Source organism: Lithobates pipiens, unplaced genomic scaffold, assembly GCF_037356315.1.
Source record: "Lithobates pipiens isolate NorthernLeopardFrog02 unplaced genomic scaffold, aLitPip1_a1.2 Scaffold_18, whole genome shotgun sequence".
Taxonomy (NCBI): Eukaryota; Metazoa; Chordata; class Amphibia; order Anura; family Ranidae; genus Lithobates; species Lithobates pipiens.
The window spans coordinates 635,637,408-635,658,119 of NW_027507758.1; the positions used below are offsets into that span (position 1 = coordinate 635,637,408).

Sequence of the window (20,712 nt, forward strand, 5' to 3'; positions counted from 1 at the left end):
GGATGGTTTTGAGGACAGCCTGTAGAGATGGACCTGTGTCAGCCAGGTATAACAGCATATCATCTGCATACAGGCTGACCCTCTCCTCCAGATCTCCACACCGCAGACCCTGTATTCCCGGGGGGGGGGGGGGGCTCTAAGGGCGGACGCGAGGGGTTCTATGGCTAGGGCGTAGAATAGTGGGGACAGTGGGCATCCCTGACGTGTGCCTCTAGTAAGGGGAAAGGGCTCTGAAATCCTCCCATTGACCAAGATCCTGGCGCAAAGGTTCTGATAGAGGAGGCGGATCCACTTGATAAAGTGGGGTCGAAAACCGAATCTTGCCAAGCATTCCCACAGGTACCCCCAATGGACTGAATCAAATGCTTTGGTGGCATCAAGAGACATCCGCGGAGAAGTCCGGAAAGACCCTAATCTCCACGGTCTTGTAGGGGATGTTGCCCTTTAATCTCGTTAGGAGGAGGACCGCATCCCGGTCGTGAAAATTTAGCATTTTAGCAATAAATATTTGTAGTGGTGCGCCCGGTGGAGGGGGTTTAACAGCTAGCCTGTGTGCTCTTTCCACCACAAAGGTTGTGGAGAACTCTGCCCGGCCGAATGTGGTGACGAAAGTCTCCAGGAAGGAGGGGGGATCAGAGGGCTCCTCACCTTCAGGCAGGCCGACAAATCTCAGGTTACACCTGCAGAGGCGGTTTTCCATGTCGTCCTGCTTTGCCATTACTGCACTGAGCTGGGGTTGCAGGCGTTCTGTGGTAACTTGTAATGGCGACAGCTCATCTTCCACACGGCTGATGCGGGTCTCCGCCTCCGTGACCCGCTCTCTAAGTCTCTGCATGTCCTGACGGAGCAAGGAGACATCCACATTAACCTCCTCTACCTTACCCATGAGAGCACTTTTGCAGTCGGGTCTGTGGCAGAAGCAGGAGAGGAGCCGGCGCCATCTTCCTCCGTGGCCTCCTTCTCCGCATGGCGATATCTGGCCAGCTTTGTGGCGGCGTCCGGCTTCGTTTTCGGGGGTGACATGCTCTCCGATTGTGCAGAACAACGTGCCACCGGGTGTGGGATCCTTTATCAGCGGTAGTAGCCCCAGGATATTAGAGTGTGGATATACAGCAAGCGGAGCTCCCGTCTAGTGCTCCTCACGCCATGCCGGTCCAGGCCACACCCCTGAGTGGCTTTTTTTATCATGTCTTTTTTTACTTTTTAATAAACTACTACACTATGAAAGTCCTTGTTATGTTTTTTTTTTAAGCTATTTTTCTTACATAGACCTCTAAGTGTTTGTGAAATCTTACACCACAAAATGTACTCAGCCAAGTAAAGGTAATGACTCCATTTTTATTTTTCTACTGCTATCAATGGTCAACACGGTACAACATTTCATCCAAGTCTTTGGTGATCTCTGATCTCCTTATGAACGGTTTCTTACATGATGAAGATCAGTCATGGAGTATATCTGAAGTGTATATCAGGGTGTGCTTCTTCCCCACATGAGAGCTGTGATGTCCAGCAACATTCATATAGAAGACATTTCCCGTGCTCAAGGCACTAATACACCTCGAGGGTTGTGTGGGATCCCTGATGTACAGGAAGACAGGACTTCAGTGAGGAACAATTCCCTTACTCAGGACAGGAAAACGGTTTCTCTCCTGTGTGAGATCTCTGATGTGTGACAAGATTTGATTTTTCAACAAAACATTTCCCACACTCAGGACAGGAATACGGCTTCTCTCCGGTGTGAGTTCTCTGATGTTTGTAAAGACTAGACTTCTTTGAAAAACATTTCTTGCACTCAGGACAGGAATATGGCTTCTCCCCAGTGTGAGATCTCTGATGGCTGTAAAGATTGGACTTCTGTGAAAAACATTTTCCGCACTCAGGACAGGAATACGGCTTCTCCCCTGTGTGCGATCTCTGATGTCTGTAAAGACTAGACTTGTCTAAAAAATATTTCCCACATTCAGGACAGGAATACGGCTTCTCCCCTGTGTGAGATCTCTGATGTGTGTAAAGACTGGACTTCTTCGAAAAACATTTCCCACACTCAGAACAAGAATATGGCTTCTCTCCTGTGTGTAATCTCCGATGTCTGTAAAGACTAGACTTGTCTGAAAAACATTTACCGCATTCAGAACAGGAATACGGCTTTTCCCCTGTGTGTAATCTATGATGGGTGTAAAGATGAGCCTTCCGTGCAAAACATTTGCCGCACTCAGGACAAGAATATGGCTTCTCACCCGTGTGAGATCTCTGATGTGTATAAAGTTGGGACTTTTCTGAAAAACATTTCCCGCACTCAGGACAGGAATATGTTTTCTGCCCCATGTGCAATCTCTGATGGCTGTAAAGATTGGACTTCTGTGAAAAACATTTCCCGCACTCAGGACAGGAATATGGCTTCTCCCCTGTGTGAGATCTCTGATGTCTGTAAAGACTGGACTTGTCTAAAAAACATTTCCCGCATTCAGGACAGGAATATGACTCCTCTCTGGTGTGCAATCTCTGATGTCTGTGATAGAAGGACTTCTGTGAAAAACATTTCCCACACTCAGAGCAGGAATACGGCTTTTCCTCCATGTGGGAAATCTGATGTCTGTAAACGTGGGACTTCACAGAAAAAGATTTGCCGCACTCAGGACAGGAATACGGCTTCTCACCTGTGTGAGATCTCTGATGTGTTTGAAGATTGTACTTGTGTGAAAAACATTTCCCACACTCAGGACAGGAATACGGCTTTTCCCCCGTGTGAGATCTTTTATGCAAATTAAGACGGGATTTAAAGTGGAAACACTTCCCGCACTCAGTACAGGAAAATCTCTTATCTGTTGGAAGGACGGCCCCGTCCCGCACAGTCTGAGGTTCCTCAGGATAAGAGGAATACGATGGTCCATCTACACTGTGTGGTGCCGGATGGACATTTGAGGTGGTCGGGTTTTCTCCTGGACTATACTGTGTGATGTCCTCATCTTCTACTTTACAGTCTGGATACAAAGTGAGACAATCCTCTGAGGTTTTCCTCATCTCCCGTCCATCTACTAAAATAGAAATAAAAAAATTATTACTAGACATGAGCTGATTGGATCCCCTAAACCAGGACTCCGCCCACATCAGGCAGCTTTGTCTGTGAGGATCTTACAATTCCCCCCTCAAGGTAAGTAGTAAATGGGTCCTCTGATCTCCTACCAGATCATTTCTTTATTCATGGACCTTAGTCAGAGAGTGAGGAAACAACGAGAACTGTCTTTTATAGGAGTGACAGTGATGAGGGGATTATAGGACGAGTGTCCCCTCCCCCTCTATCACTCATTGCCATCTTCCCAACACAAGAAGTCCTGCACTTCCTTATTTAGTCCATGATTTAGTCATGAATAACAGCGGGGCTGAGCCCCACCAGTGGTCAGAGAGTGAGGATGGGGGGAGAACAACCAAGATGAAGACGGGACTTATCGTGAAGGCCACAATCATTGGGTTATTGTATGTGTAGCATAGCATATATAGTGCAGGAGTCAGGACAATGTAACATACAACATAGAATATATAGTGCAGGAGTTAGGACTGTGTAATGTACGAATCAAAGTATACAGTGCAGGGGGTCAGCTGCACTATGTAATGTACAACATAGAGTATATAGTGCAGGGGTCAGGGCTATGTAACATACAAAGCAGAGTATATTGTACTGTTTAAACTGTTTAGCATATCACAGATTATATACAGGAGTATGTAATGTAGAAAAAAGTATATACTGCAGTGGTCAGGACTATATTATGTACAGTATAGAGTATATGGTAAAGAAATAACTATGTAAATGGAGAATATAGTGCAGGGGTCAGGACTATGTCATGCACAACACAGTATAGCACAGAGCCAGGACAGGAGGAGACAGGCGCCTGGGAGCCGGGACAGGACTTCAGTAACTCCGGTAGGACACGCACCTTGCTGTGTGAGGAGTGTTCTCTCATCTGAGGCATACTGACACCACCCCCACAGTACCTGGCCTACCAACACTCACACAGTCAGAAAAGTTATGTGAAAGCTCTCTTAACCTCACCTCCTGAGGGGCCTCATATTTGTTTGTGTCAATTGAAGCATCATCAAGGTTGGGGGACATGTCATTGCCGGGATGGTGAGGGAAGGAGGGATCCTTGTCATTGCCATGGAGGACTTCCCTGTCACTACATAGCGCTCACTGACCTCCCTGTCAATACATAGCGCTCACTGACCTCCCAGTCACTATATACCACTCACTGACCTCACAGTCACTACATAACGCTCACTGACCTGCCAGTCACTACATAACGCTCACAAACCTCCCAGTCACTACATACCACTCACTGACCTCCCAGTCACTACATACAGCTCACTGACCTCCCAGTCACTACATACAGCTCACTGACCTCCCAGTCACTACATACAGCTCACTGACCTCCCAGTCACTACATACAGCTCACTGACCTCCCAGTCACTACATACAGCTCACTGACCTCCCAGTCACTACATACAGCTCACTGACCTCCCAGTCACTACATACAGCTCACTGACCTCCCAGTCACTACATACAGCTCACTGACCTCCCAGTCACTACATACAGCTCACTGACCTCCCAGTCACTACATACAGCTCACTGACCTCCCAGTAACTACATACAGCTCACTGGCCTCCCAGTCACTACATACAGCTCACTGGCCTCCCAGTCACTACATACAGCTCACTGACCTCCCAGTCACTACATACAGCTCACTGACCTCCCAGTCACTACATACAGCTCACTGACCTCCCAGTCACTACATACAGCTCACTGACCTCCCAGTCACTACATAGCGCTCACTGACCTCCCAGTCACTACATAGCGCTCACTGACCTCCCAGTCACTACATAGCGCTCACTGACCTCCCAGTCACTACATAGCGCTCACTGACCTCCCAGTCACTACATAGCGCTCACTGACCTCCCAGTCACTACATAGCGCTCACTGACCTCCCAGTCACTACATAGCGCTCACTGACCTCCCAGTCACTACATAGCGCTCACTGACCTCCCAGTCACTACATAGCGCTCACTGACCTCCCAGTCACTACATAGCGCTCACTGACCTCCCAGTCACTACATAGCGCTCACTGACCTCCCAGTCACTGCATAACGCTCACTGACCTCCCAGTCACTGCATAACGCTCACTGACCTCCCAGTCACTGCATAACGCTCACTGACCTCCCAGTCACTGCATAACGCTCACTGACCTCCCAGTCACTGCATAACGCTCACTGACCTCCCAGTCACTGCATAACGCTCACTGACCTCCCAGTCACTGCATAACGCTCACTGACCTCCCAGTCACTGCATAACGCTCACTGACCTCCCAGTCACTACATAATGCTCACTGACCTCCCAGTCACTACATAACGCTCACTGACCTCCCTGTCACTACATACCGCTCACTGACATCTCTGCCACAATATACCATTCACTGATCTCTCTGTCACTACATAGCGCTCACTGACTTCCCTGTCACTACATACCACTCACCGACACTGTCACTATATACTGTTCACTGACTTCTTGCCCAACTCCGGTGAATTTTGATCTCTTTCACATTGTTCAGGTAGATCTCCACTTCTCTAAGGTTGCATGCTCTTGCTCCAGGACATTCAAAAGATGGAACTGTCCATATTTTGACATATTTCCCTAATTCATTTGAATTACCCTCTCAATATGTAAATAAAGGTCTGAAATAACTCTTTAGCCACTTGGAATATCTTGGCATGGTGGAAGTTGCGGGTGGTAGTGGGGGGCCCAGTTCAACTTTTGCATCAGGGCCCACAAGCTTTAAACGACTCCTCTGGACAACAGAGTATATAGTGCAGGGGGTCAGGATTATAGAGTATACAAAAGAATATATAGTGCAGGGTTCAGGACTATTAAATGTACAAAAAATAGACTAAATGGGCAGAGGCGAGTTCTATGTAATGTGCAATATACATTATACACAATGTAAAGGTGACAAATATATAAAGTATAATATAAATTATATAGTGTAAGTAGTGATGGGCCATACACCCCTTGGTCCCGTTCACACAAGCACTCCCGAACATGTTAAAAGTTCAGACCCGAGCCAAAAACTCTATTAAAGTCTATGGGACCCAAATGTGAAAAATCAAAAGTCCCCATTTTGAAGGCTTATAGTCAAGTAATTGGCCATAAAAAGTGTATGGGGACCTGGGTACTGCCCTGGGGAACATGTATCAATGCAAACATCTTTTAAAAAACATTTTGAAAGGAACAGTGAATTTAATAAGGAAAAAACTCCTTTAAATGTAGTGCCTGGGGGTCCCATTTTTCAGCCTGTAAAAAGGTGCATCTGTAATGTGTATAGAACCTGTTGCAGCAAAACTGACATACTGTATGTAAAGAAAAAAAAGACATTTAAATAGATTTTTACGGCTGAAAGCCATTGCCGCCAATTCAAAGATGTAAAAAAATAGGATTTTTATAACAGCTTACCTGTAAAATCCTTTTCTTGGAGTACATCACGGGACACAGAGCCATAGTAGTTACTATGTGGGTTTTAGGCCACCTTCAGGTGATGGACACTGGCAGACCCTAAGAAAGGAAGCCCACTCCCTATATAACCCCCTCCTACTACTGGGAGTACCCCAGTTTTTGTAGCAAAGCAATATACTTGTATTAGAAGAGGGGAGGAACCTCTGTGTCCTGCGATGTAGTCCAAGAAAAGCATTTTACAGGTAAGCTGTTATAAAAATCCTATTTTCTTTATCGTACATCATGGGACACAGAGCCATAGTAGTTACTATGTGGGATGTCCCAGAGCAATGCCAACTGAAGGGTAGGAGCACACTACGTCCACACTACGCCCAAAGGTGATATCTTCATGCCTTTTTACATCCACCCGATAGACTCGGGTAAATGTATGGACGGAAGATGACCAAGTTGTAGTATTACAGATTTGAGCCATGGAAGCTTGGTGATGCACTGCCCACGAAGCCCTAGTAGAGTGCGCTTTGATTTGAGAGGGAGGAATCCTCTTCAAACCATAAGCTTGAACAATTACTTGCCAAATCCATTTAGAAATAGTAGATTTCGATGCCGCCTGTCCTTTTCTGGGACCTTCAGGCAACACAAACAAAGTATCTGTTTTTTTAATCTGAGCAGTAACCTTCAAGTAGACTTTGATTGCTCTCACCACATCAAGAGAATATAGTGACTTCTCTTCCGTAGAACAGGGTTCTGGAAAAAAATTAAGGTAGAACAATATCCTGGTTTAGATGAAAACCTGACCCTACCTTTGGTAGAAAGTTAGGATGAGGATGCAATACCGCCTTATCCTTGTGAATAATTAAATATTGGTCTTTACAAGAAAGAGCAGCCAACTCTGATACCCTTCTTGCAGAAGATATGGCTACCAGAAAAATGTGTTCCCTTGTCAAAAGGACCAAGGGAATATGCCATATTGGCTCAAAAGGCTGTTTCTGCAATGCCAACAGAACTAAATTCAAGTCCAAAAGGTTCAGGGGTGACTTAACCGGAGGATTAAGCCGTGTTACCCCCTGAATAGAGCTATGAACCAAATTATGCAAAGCAAGTGGTCGTTGGAATAATACCGATAAGGCCAATACCTGGTTCTTTGATAGTACTCAAGGCCAGCTTCATTTGTAACCCCATCTGTAGAAAGTCAAGGATTCTACCTATGACATACTTCCTGGTGTGCCAACCTCTGGATTCACACCAGGAGACATATGTCTTCCAGACTCTAGAATATATGATTCTGGAGGCCAGCTTCCTTGCATTAATCAAGGTAGATAGCACTGAACCTGATAGCCCACGCTTCTTCAGAATATGGGTCTCAATAGCCAAAACGTTAAACTTTGCGTTTGTAAGGTAGGATGGAATACTGGACCCTGCAAGAGAAGGTCTGGACGTAGCGTTAGGGTCCATGGGTCCTCTACCGCCATCCTTATGATCTCTGCATACCAGGATCTTCTGGGCCACAAGAATCACCAACTTCCCTTCCTACTTGATCCTGCAAAGTCATGGAAGCAGCAGAATAGGAGCGAATGCATAAATCAGTGAGAACTCTTTCCACGGGAACACCAAGGCTCTACGTCTGGTACCCCCCATCTTTGGCATATTGTCAGGAAGACATGGGGTGAAGGGACCATTCTCCCAGGAACAATTGCTGGTGAATCAAATAGTCCGCCTGCCAATTTTCTATTCCTGGAAGACTGCCAATAGGCAAGGTACATTGTTTTCTGCCCAAGTTAGTATACAATTCACCTCTCTCTGGGCCGCACGACTTCTCATGCCCCCTTGGTGAATGATATAGGCTACTGCTGTGGCATTGTCGGATTGGATCCTGACAGAGAATTCCATAACCTGAACATCCAGGCCCTCAGGGCTAAGCGTGCCAAGAATTTTAAGGCATTTTAAATTCTCTTATGAATTGTCTCTTTTAAAAAGTAAATGTGTCATGCTTAAGTCACCACTGGGGGCTGTGTAGAGCACATACCTTGTCATGCTTTCCTCAGGTACTCGGTACTCTAATGGACTGTGACAGGTACTCGGTACTCTAATGGACTGTGACAGGTACTCGGTACTCTAATGGACTGTGACAGGTACTCGGTACTCTAATGGACTGTGACAGGTACTCGGTACTCTAATGGACTGTGACAGGTACTCGGTACTCTAATGGACTGTGACAGGTACTCGGGTACCCTGATGGGCCGTGACAGGTACTCGGGTACCCTGATGGGCCTTGACAGGTACTCGGGTACCCTGATGGGCCGTGACAGGTACTCGGGTACCCTGATGGGCCGTGACAGGTACTCGGGTACTCTGATGGGCCGTGACAGGTACTCGGGTACTCTGATGTGCCGTGACAGGTACTCGGGTACTCTGATGGGCCGGGACAGGTACTCTGATGGGCCGGGACAGGTACTCTGATGGGCCGGGACAGGTACTCTGATGGGCCGGGACAGGTACTCTGATGGGCCGGGACAGGTACTCGGGTACTCTGATGGGCTGGGACAGGTACTCGGGTACTGAGATGGGCTGGGACAGGTACTCGGGTACTGAGATGGGCTGGGACAGGTACTCGGGTACTGAGATGGGCTGGGACAGGTACTCGGGTACTCTGATGGGCTGGGACAGGTACTCGGGTACTCTGATGGGCTGCAATCCTAATATGGTTGAGGAAAAAACCTCCTTAGTAACATGACAGGAGCTGCAGTGTTGGAAACAGTTGCAACACTTGACGGCCATGATGGCTCACTCTGACAAGCCACCTCAGATCTCTTAGGGGAGGATGCCATTGTAGAGATGAATTTAGGCTTTTCTGAGCTTGAAAGAGTCCTTTTTTTTTAGCCCCTTTTTTGGAGCGTTTCTACCCCCCTTCTGACCATAGCCTGATGCACAAATGCAGAGGTACTATCAGAAGAAATTTCACCCACTGCTTGAGCAAATAGTCCAGCAACTGCCATCAGTGATGCTTCAGTAAATGTGCCAAGGAAATGCTTGTGTCACTCCGACAGCTGCAGCTAGAAAAATTGAGCTCCCACGCTGGACGTTGCCGCTCGCACGCCAACGCCGCAGTAAGCCACGTCCCCTCCATAATAATGTGCCCCCCTCTCTTTTCAAAGAGCGTTTTCCCGTGCGGGCCTCCGATCCGTGTGTGTGTGTGTGGGGGGGGGGGGGGGCGTGGCGAGGAGGAGCTGGTGATGAACGGATCGGCATCGCAGATCGTTCCACTTCCCCCATCCAGGGAGAGGGGAGAGCTTCTGTACAGGTGGGGGGTGTTTTTGGCAAAAAAAAATCCCCCCCCAACATCTTACCAGAGCTCTGGGACTGCAAGACGGTGAGAAGTCTGCAGCTTCTGCTGACACAGCATGATCTGAGGAAAGCATGACAAGGTATGTGCTCTACACAGCCCCCAGTGGTGACTTAAGCATGACACATTTACTTTTTAAAGGAGACAATTTATAAGAGAATTTAAAATGCCTTAGAAATGTCCACTTACCTTTCCCGCCGCAGGGACTCTGTGGCAAAACCAACAGACCCAATCTTCACCCCTCACCGTGGGCTCCGTTAAAAAAAAAACTTTAGGAACCGAGGCCCCTTTTTATTGGGGGATCCACACTCCTGGACCCGTAAAACGACCTGCTGAAATGTTATGGCTGAAAAAAACCAAAGCACGGGATCCCGGGGTCTAGCTCTCTAAAAAGAGAAGTGTTACGGGCTAAACCTCATTTCTTCTGTCACGAGGCCCGGGTACTATTCAATTCGGCCTAAAAAGACACTTTGAATTGATCCGGTTGCACAGCTTGCCCCAGCAAAAGAATATTCCAGTGGAGCTCAGCATAGCACATCTTTACTCGTGATCCACCCCTAAACACTGGCGAAACAACTGAGGTACTCCCAGTAGTGGGAAGGGTTATATAGGGAGTGGACTTCCTGTCTTAGGGTGTACCAGTGTCCATCACCTGAAGGTGGCCTATAACCCACATAGTAACTACTATGGCTCTGTGTCCCGTGATGTATGATAAAGAAAAAAATGGCATTGGGGCCCCCCTCCCCAATCCATTTCAGGCCCTTTGGGTCTGGTATGGATTTTAAGGGGAACCCAATGTCAAAATGTAAAAAGGAAGGACTAGGAAAGGGGGATGAGTGAGCGCCTCCCCAACCATACCAGGCCACATGGCCTCAACATGGGGGGGTGCTTTGGGCAGGGGTGGCTCTGCACCCCCCCCACCCTAAAGCACCTTGTCCGCATGTTGATGGGGACAAGGGCCTTTTCCCCACAACCCTGGGCAGTGGTTGTGGGGGTCTGTGGGCAGGGGGCTTATCAGCATCCAGAAGTCCCCTTTAACAAGGGGACCCTGAAATGCCAGCCCCCAATGTGAATGAATATCGGTTATATTGTACCCCATCCACTCAACAAAAAAACAAAAATGTGCAGTGTACAGAAAAACAGAAGCTAGTCTTTGACAAGTCCTTTATTGAAAAAAAAAAAAGTAATGTCCCCAATGTAGACCCATCATCAATCATGACGCCTGTCTGACAGTTCTTAAATAGCCAGGGGGAAGGATCCACCTGGTGACTCTATCCCTGACTCTATCCCTTACCTATTTATGAACTGTCAGACGGAGGAGCAGGCAACCTTCATTGTGGGTGGATCGTTTTTTTTTCTCTTTTTATGGGTCCAGAGGTGTGGCAGGCATTGTGATTGATGATGGATCTACATCGGGAGCGTTTTTTTTTAAATAAAGGGCTTGTCAAAAGCAGGCTACTGTTTTTTTTTTTTACACTACCCCATACTCATTCAGATAGGAGGGCAGGATCTGGGGGCCCTTTGTTCAAGGGGTTCCAAATTCTGATAAGCTCCCTGTCTTCAGACCCCCACAACCACTGCCCAGGGTTGTGGGGAAGAGGCTCTTGTCCCTATAAACAAGGAAACAAGGCGCTTTGGTGTGGGGGGGCAGAGCCCCCCTGCCTTAAAGCACTCCCCCCATGTTGAGGACTTGTGGTATGGTTTAGGAGGGGGGCACATGTTTGTCCCCCCCTTTTCTGGCCGGCCAGGCTGAGTGCTTGGATAAGGGTCTGGTATGGATTGGGAGGGACCCCACGCCTTTTTTCTTCTTCTATTGCCAAGTTATTTTGTAAATATTTTTTTTGCATTCAGCTATCAGTGGGGAAGCCAGCTGACAGCTGATGACTCATCCGTTGTTAAGGACGTGGTGGCCAGTATCCCAGCCCCGCTCCTTAACCTATTGACTGTGTGCCCAGTGGGGAACATTGCACTGAGCGCATAGAAAATGTGGGTATTCGGCGAATGGGTGATGTTCGAACCAAATTTATGCTCAGCCCGAACAGCTCGTCCATCCCTAAGTGAAAAAGGTCAGGATTCATAATATTTTTATTCAATAATCATTGGAAGGTTAGCGGTTTACCTGAGACAAGTTGCAGAGGTCCCACACCGCTGCCCCCCCCATCTCCTGAGACTGCACTCAGTGACTTGGGTCTGAGACTTTACAGACATATGCCTCAACCTGACAACCAGCGAACAGAACAAATAACCCTGGGAGAATTGTTCTTTCAGAAATCTTGCTTGACTCGAACATGGGAAAGAAAACCCAAAGTCCATACCCCAGGTGCCTAGGTCTAGTGACGCCTATGGTGAAAAATCCACATTTTGCTGCCAGCTGAACCCCAGAATCTCCATAAATCCAGTCTAGATACATAAATTGTGTCTGCAGCTCAGAGAAGGAAGATTATCGGAGAGAAATCCAGGAATACAGGATGGGGAACACAGCTCAGGAAAGTGACCAGGGGATTACAGGCTGATATCACCCATCCCCCGCCCTACTCTGGACCAATCAGTGAGCAGTATGGGTGGAGGAATGTATTTAGTGTTAATGACCCACCTGTGCTGATCTCTGTAGGAGTGTCCTCCTCTATTAATGTCCACATTATTCCAGCCTCCTCCATAAACTGCTGCTCATCCATCACATACGTCTCTTCTTCTGTTTTAACCTCAAATTCTATATCTATCAGATCTTCAACCTAAACCAAGAAAATGTAAGACATAAGCTTTTATCTTGTGACATTTAAAAAAAATCAACACATCACCTCTATGATTCCATGTTATAGATGCCACCAACCTTGTAATGTTGAGGGATGGTGTGATCTTCTTGTGTGGAACTGGGGGCATACAGGGGACGGGGACATCTCTCTGGTGGGTTCCTGTAGCTGGATGTCTCCACCATGCTGTCCTGGGACAAATCTCTATGCTCTCCTAGAAGCTCTGACAACTCCATCACCCCATCCTCTTCATCCTCCTCTTTTATCTCTTCTTTAACATCAACTTTAGAATCTCTCAGGTTTCCACTCTGAATATATAATAAAAATGACATCAATGGTAACAATGCAGATAATGTACAGATCCTAATGATACTATCAGTGATTGTTCCTCATCTACCTGATGATGGTGGGGGATGGTGTGATCTTCCTGTGTGGAATCCCGGGAATACAGAGGACGGGGACATCTCTCTGGTGGGTTCCCATTACTGGATCCATCTGTAGGAAACACACACACTGACTGAATACATTGTTTCTATGTGTTTATCAGATGATGGGGGATCTAGGTGGAGCCTCCGTACTGCTCTCTCCTTTACAATAAAGTCTCCTCTTACCCGGTGATGTGAGGGGCGGCTGATTGTCCATCATGACGTCCTTGTAGAGATCCTTGTGTCCTTCTAAATACTCCCACTCCTCCATGGAGAAATAGACAGTGACATCCTGACACCTTATAGGAACCTGACACACACAATGATACAGTCACCATCCAGACACATCCCTTGTCTGTTACTGGATAATGTCCCAGAATTCCCAGCACCGCTCACCTCTCCTGTCAGCAGCTCCATCATCTTCTTGGTGACTTCTAGAATCTTCTGCATGTTGTGTCTCTCAGGTTTTAGGGAGTCACATGGATGCACTGTCATTGTCATATGATCACCTGACTTCACAAGAGGAAATCTCTGTATTGAGGAACCAATAGGAATATCATGTTAGAATCACAGAATCCTCCTCACCTCTCTGGTCAGGTCTATGTTTTATTAATAGAGATAAGAGTGATGTCATGTGACCTCCCAGAATCCTCCTCACCTCTCCAGTCAGCAGGTAGATGATCTCCAGGGTGAAGTTTAGTATCTTCTCAGTCATGTGACTCCGGTCCTTCTCCATCCTCATTGGTGCCGTCATTTGATCTATACAGGTCTCCTTGTAGGCGGAAAACTTTGGGAAATTAAAGTAAGAATTATTCGGATGGTATTGGTCACACAATAATAGGATGTGGATGTGAGGGGGGTAATAGGAGGGTTGCTGTTAGAGCTGCAACTAATGATTAATTTGTCTGTCGACTAATCTATCGATTATTTTTTAGATTAGTCAACCACTATCCGATTATTATTTATTTTTTTATGAATCTAGTGGGGTTTTTTTTGATTAGCTAATTAATCCTTTGGATAACCTTGAGAGTATTGTATTGCAGAGTATTGTATTGGCTGGCAGAGTATTGGCTGGCAGAGTATTGTATTGTATTGGCTGGCAGAGTATTGTATTGTATTGGCTGGCAGAGTATTGTATTGTATTGTATTGGCTGGCAGAGTATTGGCTGGCAGAGTATTGTATTGGTCTGGCAGAGTATTGGTCTGGCAGAGTATTGGTCTGGCAGAGTATTGGGCTGGGTATGGAGGGATGGCTGCTTCCATTCGACCTCTCCCTTCCACTGCACAGATCAGTACACAGAGGGGAGAGAGAAACCGGCGTCATGTCATGACGCCGGTTTGTTTACAAGTGATCGCTCCGTCGGAGCGATCACATTGTAAACGCCTGGGTGTAGAAAGATGGCCGCCGCTTCGGAGCTAGGCCGAAGCGGCGGCCTCTCCTAAGGCCGAGACCGCGGCATGTGCCGATCCGAGTGGGGTGACCCGTTGACGATCCGTTGCACCCCTAGGGACGGTGGCACCGAGGGGGAGAAGAGAGGGGGACGGCGGCATGGAGGGCAGCGGTAGATACTAAGCACTGCCACTGTGACGCATCAACGCCCTGCACGCACATCGACGTATTTTTGTAGTCGACGTAATCGATTACGTCGACTCGTCGTGGCAGCTCTAGTTGCTGTACATTTAATAACTACTGCCCCCCATGGGAACACATTTAGTCAGGACTGTTTAGTGTTTGCTACACTTTTGAGGTCCCTTTTCTCTGTTGGGTTTGTTTAGTTTCTGAACTGAATTTGATCAGTTTTAGATCTGCAGACAAGGAATGATAAATACGATTCTTCCTTTGACTTGTTTGCTCTGAGGCAGTGCTGTGAGGTCAATGTCGGGTCATCATGATGTCCAGGAAGGGGAACTTTCTGACTTTTGGTCGGAGTTGCCAGCTAATCAGGATAATTGCCAGAAATCTGGCTGCAAGGCTCCAATCTCCAGCAGCCTGCTGACTGACAGGAGTGATGTCACTACAAGAAGGAATTGGACTGGCTAGCAGGAGGAGGATGGTGGTGGAGTAGAGAGCTGTGAGGGAGGAGCCTGTTCTCTTTCCTTTAACTGCAGCCCAATTTGGGTATGAGCACAGCAGGGGTAGGTCTTGGTTCTCTTGGTCTTAGTCTACTTTGTATCCTGCAACATATTTCTGGACCAACGAGATGGTGAGATTTCCTTCACTTGCTGTCAGGTGTTCTTTAAAAGGAGTTGTAAAGGCAAAAGTTTTTTTATCTTAATGCATTAAATAAAGATAAAAAACCTTCTGTGTGTAGCAGCCTCCCCAGCATCCCACCCCCCCCCCCCCCCAGTACCTACCTGAGCCCCTTCTCTCTACAGTGATGTCCACAATCAACTCAGCCATGTGGTTGTCCATCAAAGTCAGTCAGCCAATTAGGGGAGAGAGGGGGAGGGGCCAGGTGGGGGGTCCCTGTCTGAATGGATACACGGAGCTCTGACTCAGATTGGGTGCCCCCTGTAGCAAGCTGCTGGCTGAGGGGGCACTCAAAAGGATAGAGGTGCTAGTAGCAGCAAAGAGGGACGCAAGAAGTGAAGGATCCGGGCTGCTCTGTGCAAAACCAACTGCACAGAGGAGGTAAGTATAACATGTTTGTTATTTAAAAAAAAAAAAAAAAACACGAGCCTTTACTATCACTTTAAGGAGGTCAGAAAAATAAGTGAAGTTGGGTGGGAGGACCATCAGAGACCAAGAGCCCTTATGAGCCATAAAGCCCCCTCTTACCTCAAGCCTTGCAGCCCGACTACCCCTTCAGGGGCCCCAAAAACCCTTCAGCCCCACTAACTTCTCAAAAGTTCTTCAGCTCTATTACTCCCCAAGGCCCCATTCACACCTGAGCATAGCGTTTTCAGGCAGAAAACCGTGCGATTTTTATCATGGTCTGACAGTGTTTTTACCGCAATTATACAGCATTTTTTTTACCGTGTTTTGCCACGATTTTGTGCAGGGCAAAAGGTCACCAATGTAAAAAGAAGAAAAACGCCCAAATCTGCCCTATTCGATTGACAAAAAAAGGGTCCAGAACTTGTTTGAGCTTCAGGAGTTCAGCTTCAGGCGACTTGGAGTGGAGACGTGAACCCTCTCCATTGCAAACAATAGATTTTTACAATCTCCAGCGTTTTGTAGCTTCAGGATTCAAGCGAAAAAACGCTCAGGTGTGAATGGGGCCTAAGAGGCTCCCAAAGTCCTTCAGCTACACTTCCTCCCGAGGAGTCCCAAGGTCCTTCGGCTACACTTCCTCCCGAGGAGTCCCAAGGTCCTTCGGCTACACTTCCTCCCGAGGAGTCCCAAGGTCCTTCGGCTACACTTCCTCCCGAGGAGTCCCAAGGTCCTTCGGCTACACTTCCTCCCGAGGAGTCCCAAGGTCCTTCGGCTACACTTCCTCCCGAGGAGTCCCAAGGTCCTTCGGCTACACTTCCTCCCGAGGAGTCCCAAGGTCCTTCGGCTACACTTCCTCCCGAGGAGTCCCAAGGTCCTTCGGCTACACTTCCTCCCGAGGAGTCCCAAGGTCCTTCGGCTACACTTCCTCCCGAGGAGTCCCAAGGTCCTTCGGCTACACTTCCTCCTCAGGAGTCCCAAAGTCCTTCGGCTACACTTCCTCCTCAGGAGTCCCAAAGTCCTTCGGCTACACTTCCTCCTCAGGAGTCCCAAAGTCCTTCGGCTACACTTCCTCCTCAGGAGTCCCAAAGTCCTTCGGCTACACTTCCTCCTCAGGAGTCCCAAAGTCCTTCGGCTACACTTCCTCCTCAGGAGTCCCAAAGTCCTTCGGCTACACTTCCTCCTCAGGAGTCCCAAAGTCCTTCGGCTACACTTCCTCCTCAGGAGTCCCAAAGTCCTTCGGCTACACTTCCTACTCAGGAGTCCCAAAGTCCTTCAGGTACACTAAACTCTGAGAGGCTCACTTTAGTCCAACTACCTCCTCAGAGACCCCTCAGCTACTCTACTTCCCTCAGTATTTTTCTTCCTCTGACACCAATGATGGAACATTTTTTTCATGGCAGGCTGGGGGATGTTTTCTTCCTCCTGACCAGCAATGTAAGAGGCTCTATGCTCCATACTCCTGACCTCTGCCCTCCACCATTGTGTTGGCTGCATAGTGTAATGATTGCCCATTGGCTGCCTGTGTAGTGTAATAATTGCCCTTTGTAGGCCATGTATGGTCAGGATGGTCATTGTCTTGTCTATTTATTGCCAGTGCTGTTTGTTTAGAGGACCATATTACTAGAATTTATCTCCAAAATGAAGAGAATGTTCCGGCCCCATAAATGGGGAAATGTTCTGACCCTGTAGGTGTTAATATACGAATAATAAATGCTCGGCAGTGCTTGCACTATGGACAAAATATCCGAATCCACAAAACGATCGTTCCAATAAAACTTTCTGATAACAAAGTGTCAGACAACTCCTGGGGTAACCTGGCAGCACTTACTCAGAAAACCCCAGATGTAGATGACTAGGTGTGCTGGGCTCTGTAGTCGCACAGAGTTTATGGTGCCTGAGAACCAATATAGCAGTAAATGGGGAATACTAACATAAGGAGCAGAAGTACTAATCCCACCAGGGTCCCCACTGCAGATACTCCATCTCACCCCCCCCAACAAAATCCCGTCCCTTTCACACCCCTATTGTGAGACTCATCATAGTGTCTCTGGAGGGATCGCTGATCATTCCTGTGTAAAATCTTACAGAAATCTTCCCTAATCCCGACCTTTAGTATCATTTCATTCCCCCCACATACAATGTCTGCAACCGACATTTACTGACATCAATAACTCCCCTCGTGGTACAGACCAGAAATTCCCTCATGGTAATATACAGGGATATTCTACATTTCCACACTATATGTGTGTGTATCATCATCTGCTGGAGATAAAAGACATCACAGTGACTATGGAGGAAGAGGACGGACATGACGGGGGGTTACTGGGTGTAAATAGAAAATAAGATCTTATTACCTCCTCTGCTGCTTCTTCCAGCAATGTCTCCCCTCTTCCTCCTGACTCACCTCTCACCCGGAACTTCCTGTATGTGCCTGACATCACTTCCTGTCTTCCATAGAGACTTCCTGTCTGGGTAGAGGTGAGATTGCCATCTTGTGGATTTTAGAGGTACTGCAGCCCTGAGAAACGTCCTTGTGCTGTGTATGTACTGTATATCAGGGTGACCAGACATCTTGGTTTCCGGGGACAGTCCCCGGATTGAGGACACTGTCCCTTGACAAAGTCTGTCCCCGGTTTTGTCCCCGTATTGGATTTGAACAGGGGCTGGGGCAATTTCAAAGACAGTCAGTGCAGAATAAAAAATAAAAAATCGGAATTACACACCCCCGCTCTTACTAGCTTAGGGGGGTGTATTTTTTTTCCATTATCTGTGCCCTTTTCTTATGATCATGTGCTGGTCGGAGCGGAGGGAATATTTCTTCAGTTTCTGGCACATGCCCATCCAGCTCTGCTCGCATGTTCTTATGCCTTGGCTCAAGTCCCGGCCACCCGCTAATCTCCTTGCCTTCCCTGGCAGAGTGATTTTCCTCCGCCTCCCCACCCAGTAGTAGCCGGGGCCCAGAGAGTGACACCTGAGAGGCTGTGAGGCAGGTGGCAGCGGTGATGGGCAGAGATCGCTGATTGGGCACTTACATTAGTGTCCCCAAAGAGCCCCCTTACATTAGTGTCCCCAGAGGGCCCCCTTTACATTAGTGTCCCCAGAGAGCCCCCCTTACATTAGTGTCCCCAGAGAGCCCCCCCTTACATTAGTGTCCCCAGAGGGCCCCTTTCTTACATCAGGGTCCCCAGAGAGCCCCCTTACATTAGTGTCCCCAGAGACCCCCCTTACATTAGTGTCCCCAGAGAGCCCCCCCTTACATTAGTGTCCCCAGAGAGCGCCCCTTACATTAGTGTCCCCAGAGGGCCCCCCTTACATTAGTGTCCCCAGAGAGCCCCCTCTTACATTAGTGTCCCCAGAGGGCCCCCATCTTACATTAGTGTCCCCAGAGAGTGCCCCTTACATTAGTGTCCCCAGAGAGCCCCCCCCCCCTTACATTAGTGTCCCCAGAGAGCGCCCCTTACATTAGTGTCCCCAGAGAGCCCCCCCTTACATTAGTGTCCCCAGAGGGCCCCCCTTACATTAGTGTCCCCAGAGGGCCCCCTCTTACATTAGTGTCCCCAGAGGGCCCCCCTCTTACATCAGGGTCCCCAGACCACCCCCCTCCAGGGGTTCCCTGTGTACCTGGCTGGGACCTGGGCTCTTTACTGCCACATCAAGCTCTTTACAAGCTCTTTACTGCCACCTCTGGCTACTATGTGCATGTGCACCCCTTGTGTGACAGTGATCTGCCTGTACTATGCATCTCAGCAACATGTCAGCTTTGTAAAAACGAGCTGGGACCAGGTAGCAAGTTACAAGTAGGGGATGTGAAGGAAAGGGAGGGGGGCTGTTTGTGTACAGGGAGGGGCCAGAGGCTTGTGTGTGTACAGATTTGTGTATGTGGGGCTGCCATACATACAGGTGTGGGGGGGGGTGACATATATACAGGTGTGTGTGTGGGGGGGGGGCTGACATGTATACAGGTGTGTGTATGGGGGCTGACATATATATAGGTGTGTGTGGGGGGGGGCTGACATATATACAGGTGTGTGTGTGTGGGGGGCCTGACATATATACAGGTGTGTGTGTGTGGGGGGCCTGACATATTTACAGGTGTGTGTGTGGGGGGGCCTGACATATTTACAGGTGTGTGTATGGGGGGCTGACATATATACAGGTGTGTGTGTGGGGGGGCTGACATATATACAGGTGTGTGTGTGTGGGGGGCCTGACATATTTACAGGTGTGTGTGGGGGGGGCCTGACATATTTACAGGTGTGTGTGTGGGGGGCCTGACATATTTACAGGTGTGTGTATGGGGGGCTGACATATATACAGGTGTGTGTGTGTGTATGGGGGGGCTGAAATATATACAGGTGTGTGTGTGAGGGGGGCTGACATATATACAGGTGTGTGGGGGGATGCTGACATATATACAGGTGTGTGAGGGGGGCTGACATATATACAGGTGTGTGGGGGGATGCTGACATATATATTCAGGTGTATGGAGGGCGCTGACATATATACAGGTGTGTGTGAGGATGCTGACATATATACAGGTGTGCGTGTGAGGGGGGCTGACATATATACAGGTGTGTGGGGGGGGCGCTGACATATATACAGGTGTGTGAGGGGGGCTGACATATACCCAGGTGTGTGTGAGGATGCTGACATATATACAGGTGTGTGTGTGAGGGGATGCTGACATATATACAGGTGTGTGGGGGGAAGCTGACATATATACAAGTGTGTGGGGGGAAGCTGACATATATACAGGTGTGTGGGGGATGCTGACATATATACAGGTGTGTGAGGGGATGCTGACATATATACAGGTGTGTGGGGGGATGCTGACATATATACAGGTGTGTGGGGGGAAGCTGACATATATACAGGTGTGTGGGGGGATGCTGACATATATACAGGTGTGTGGGGGGATGCTGACATATATACAGGTGTGTGGGGGGAAGCTGACATATATACAGGTGTGTGTGGAGGGCTGCGTTTGGGCACGGTGGATGCGTTTGATGGCACAGTAGATGCGTTTGATGGCACAGTGGCTGCGT

At 48.2% G+C, this 20,712-nt stretch overlaps 1 protein-coding gene across 1 annotated transcript in view; it reads right to left on the bottom strand.

The window, feature by feature from the left end:
• Nucleotides 1–1,318: 1,318 nt before the first annotated feature.
• The window catches only part of LOC143989922 (uncharacterized), a 139,157-nt gene continuing 119,763 nt past the window's right edge, over nt 1,319–20,712 (bottom strand). Inside the window, exon 10 of the mRNA XM_077490194.1 lies at nt 1,319–2,822. Within this exon, the coding sequence (XP_077346320.1) occupies nt 1,621–2,822 (1,202 nt within the window). The 3' untranslated portion in view covers nt 1,319–1,620. The remainder of the gene's footprint in view (nt 2,823–20,712) is intronic.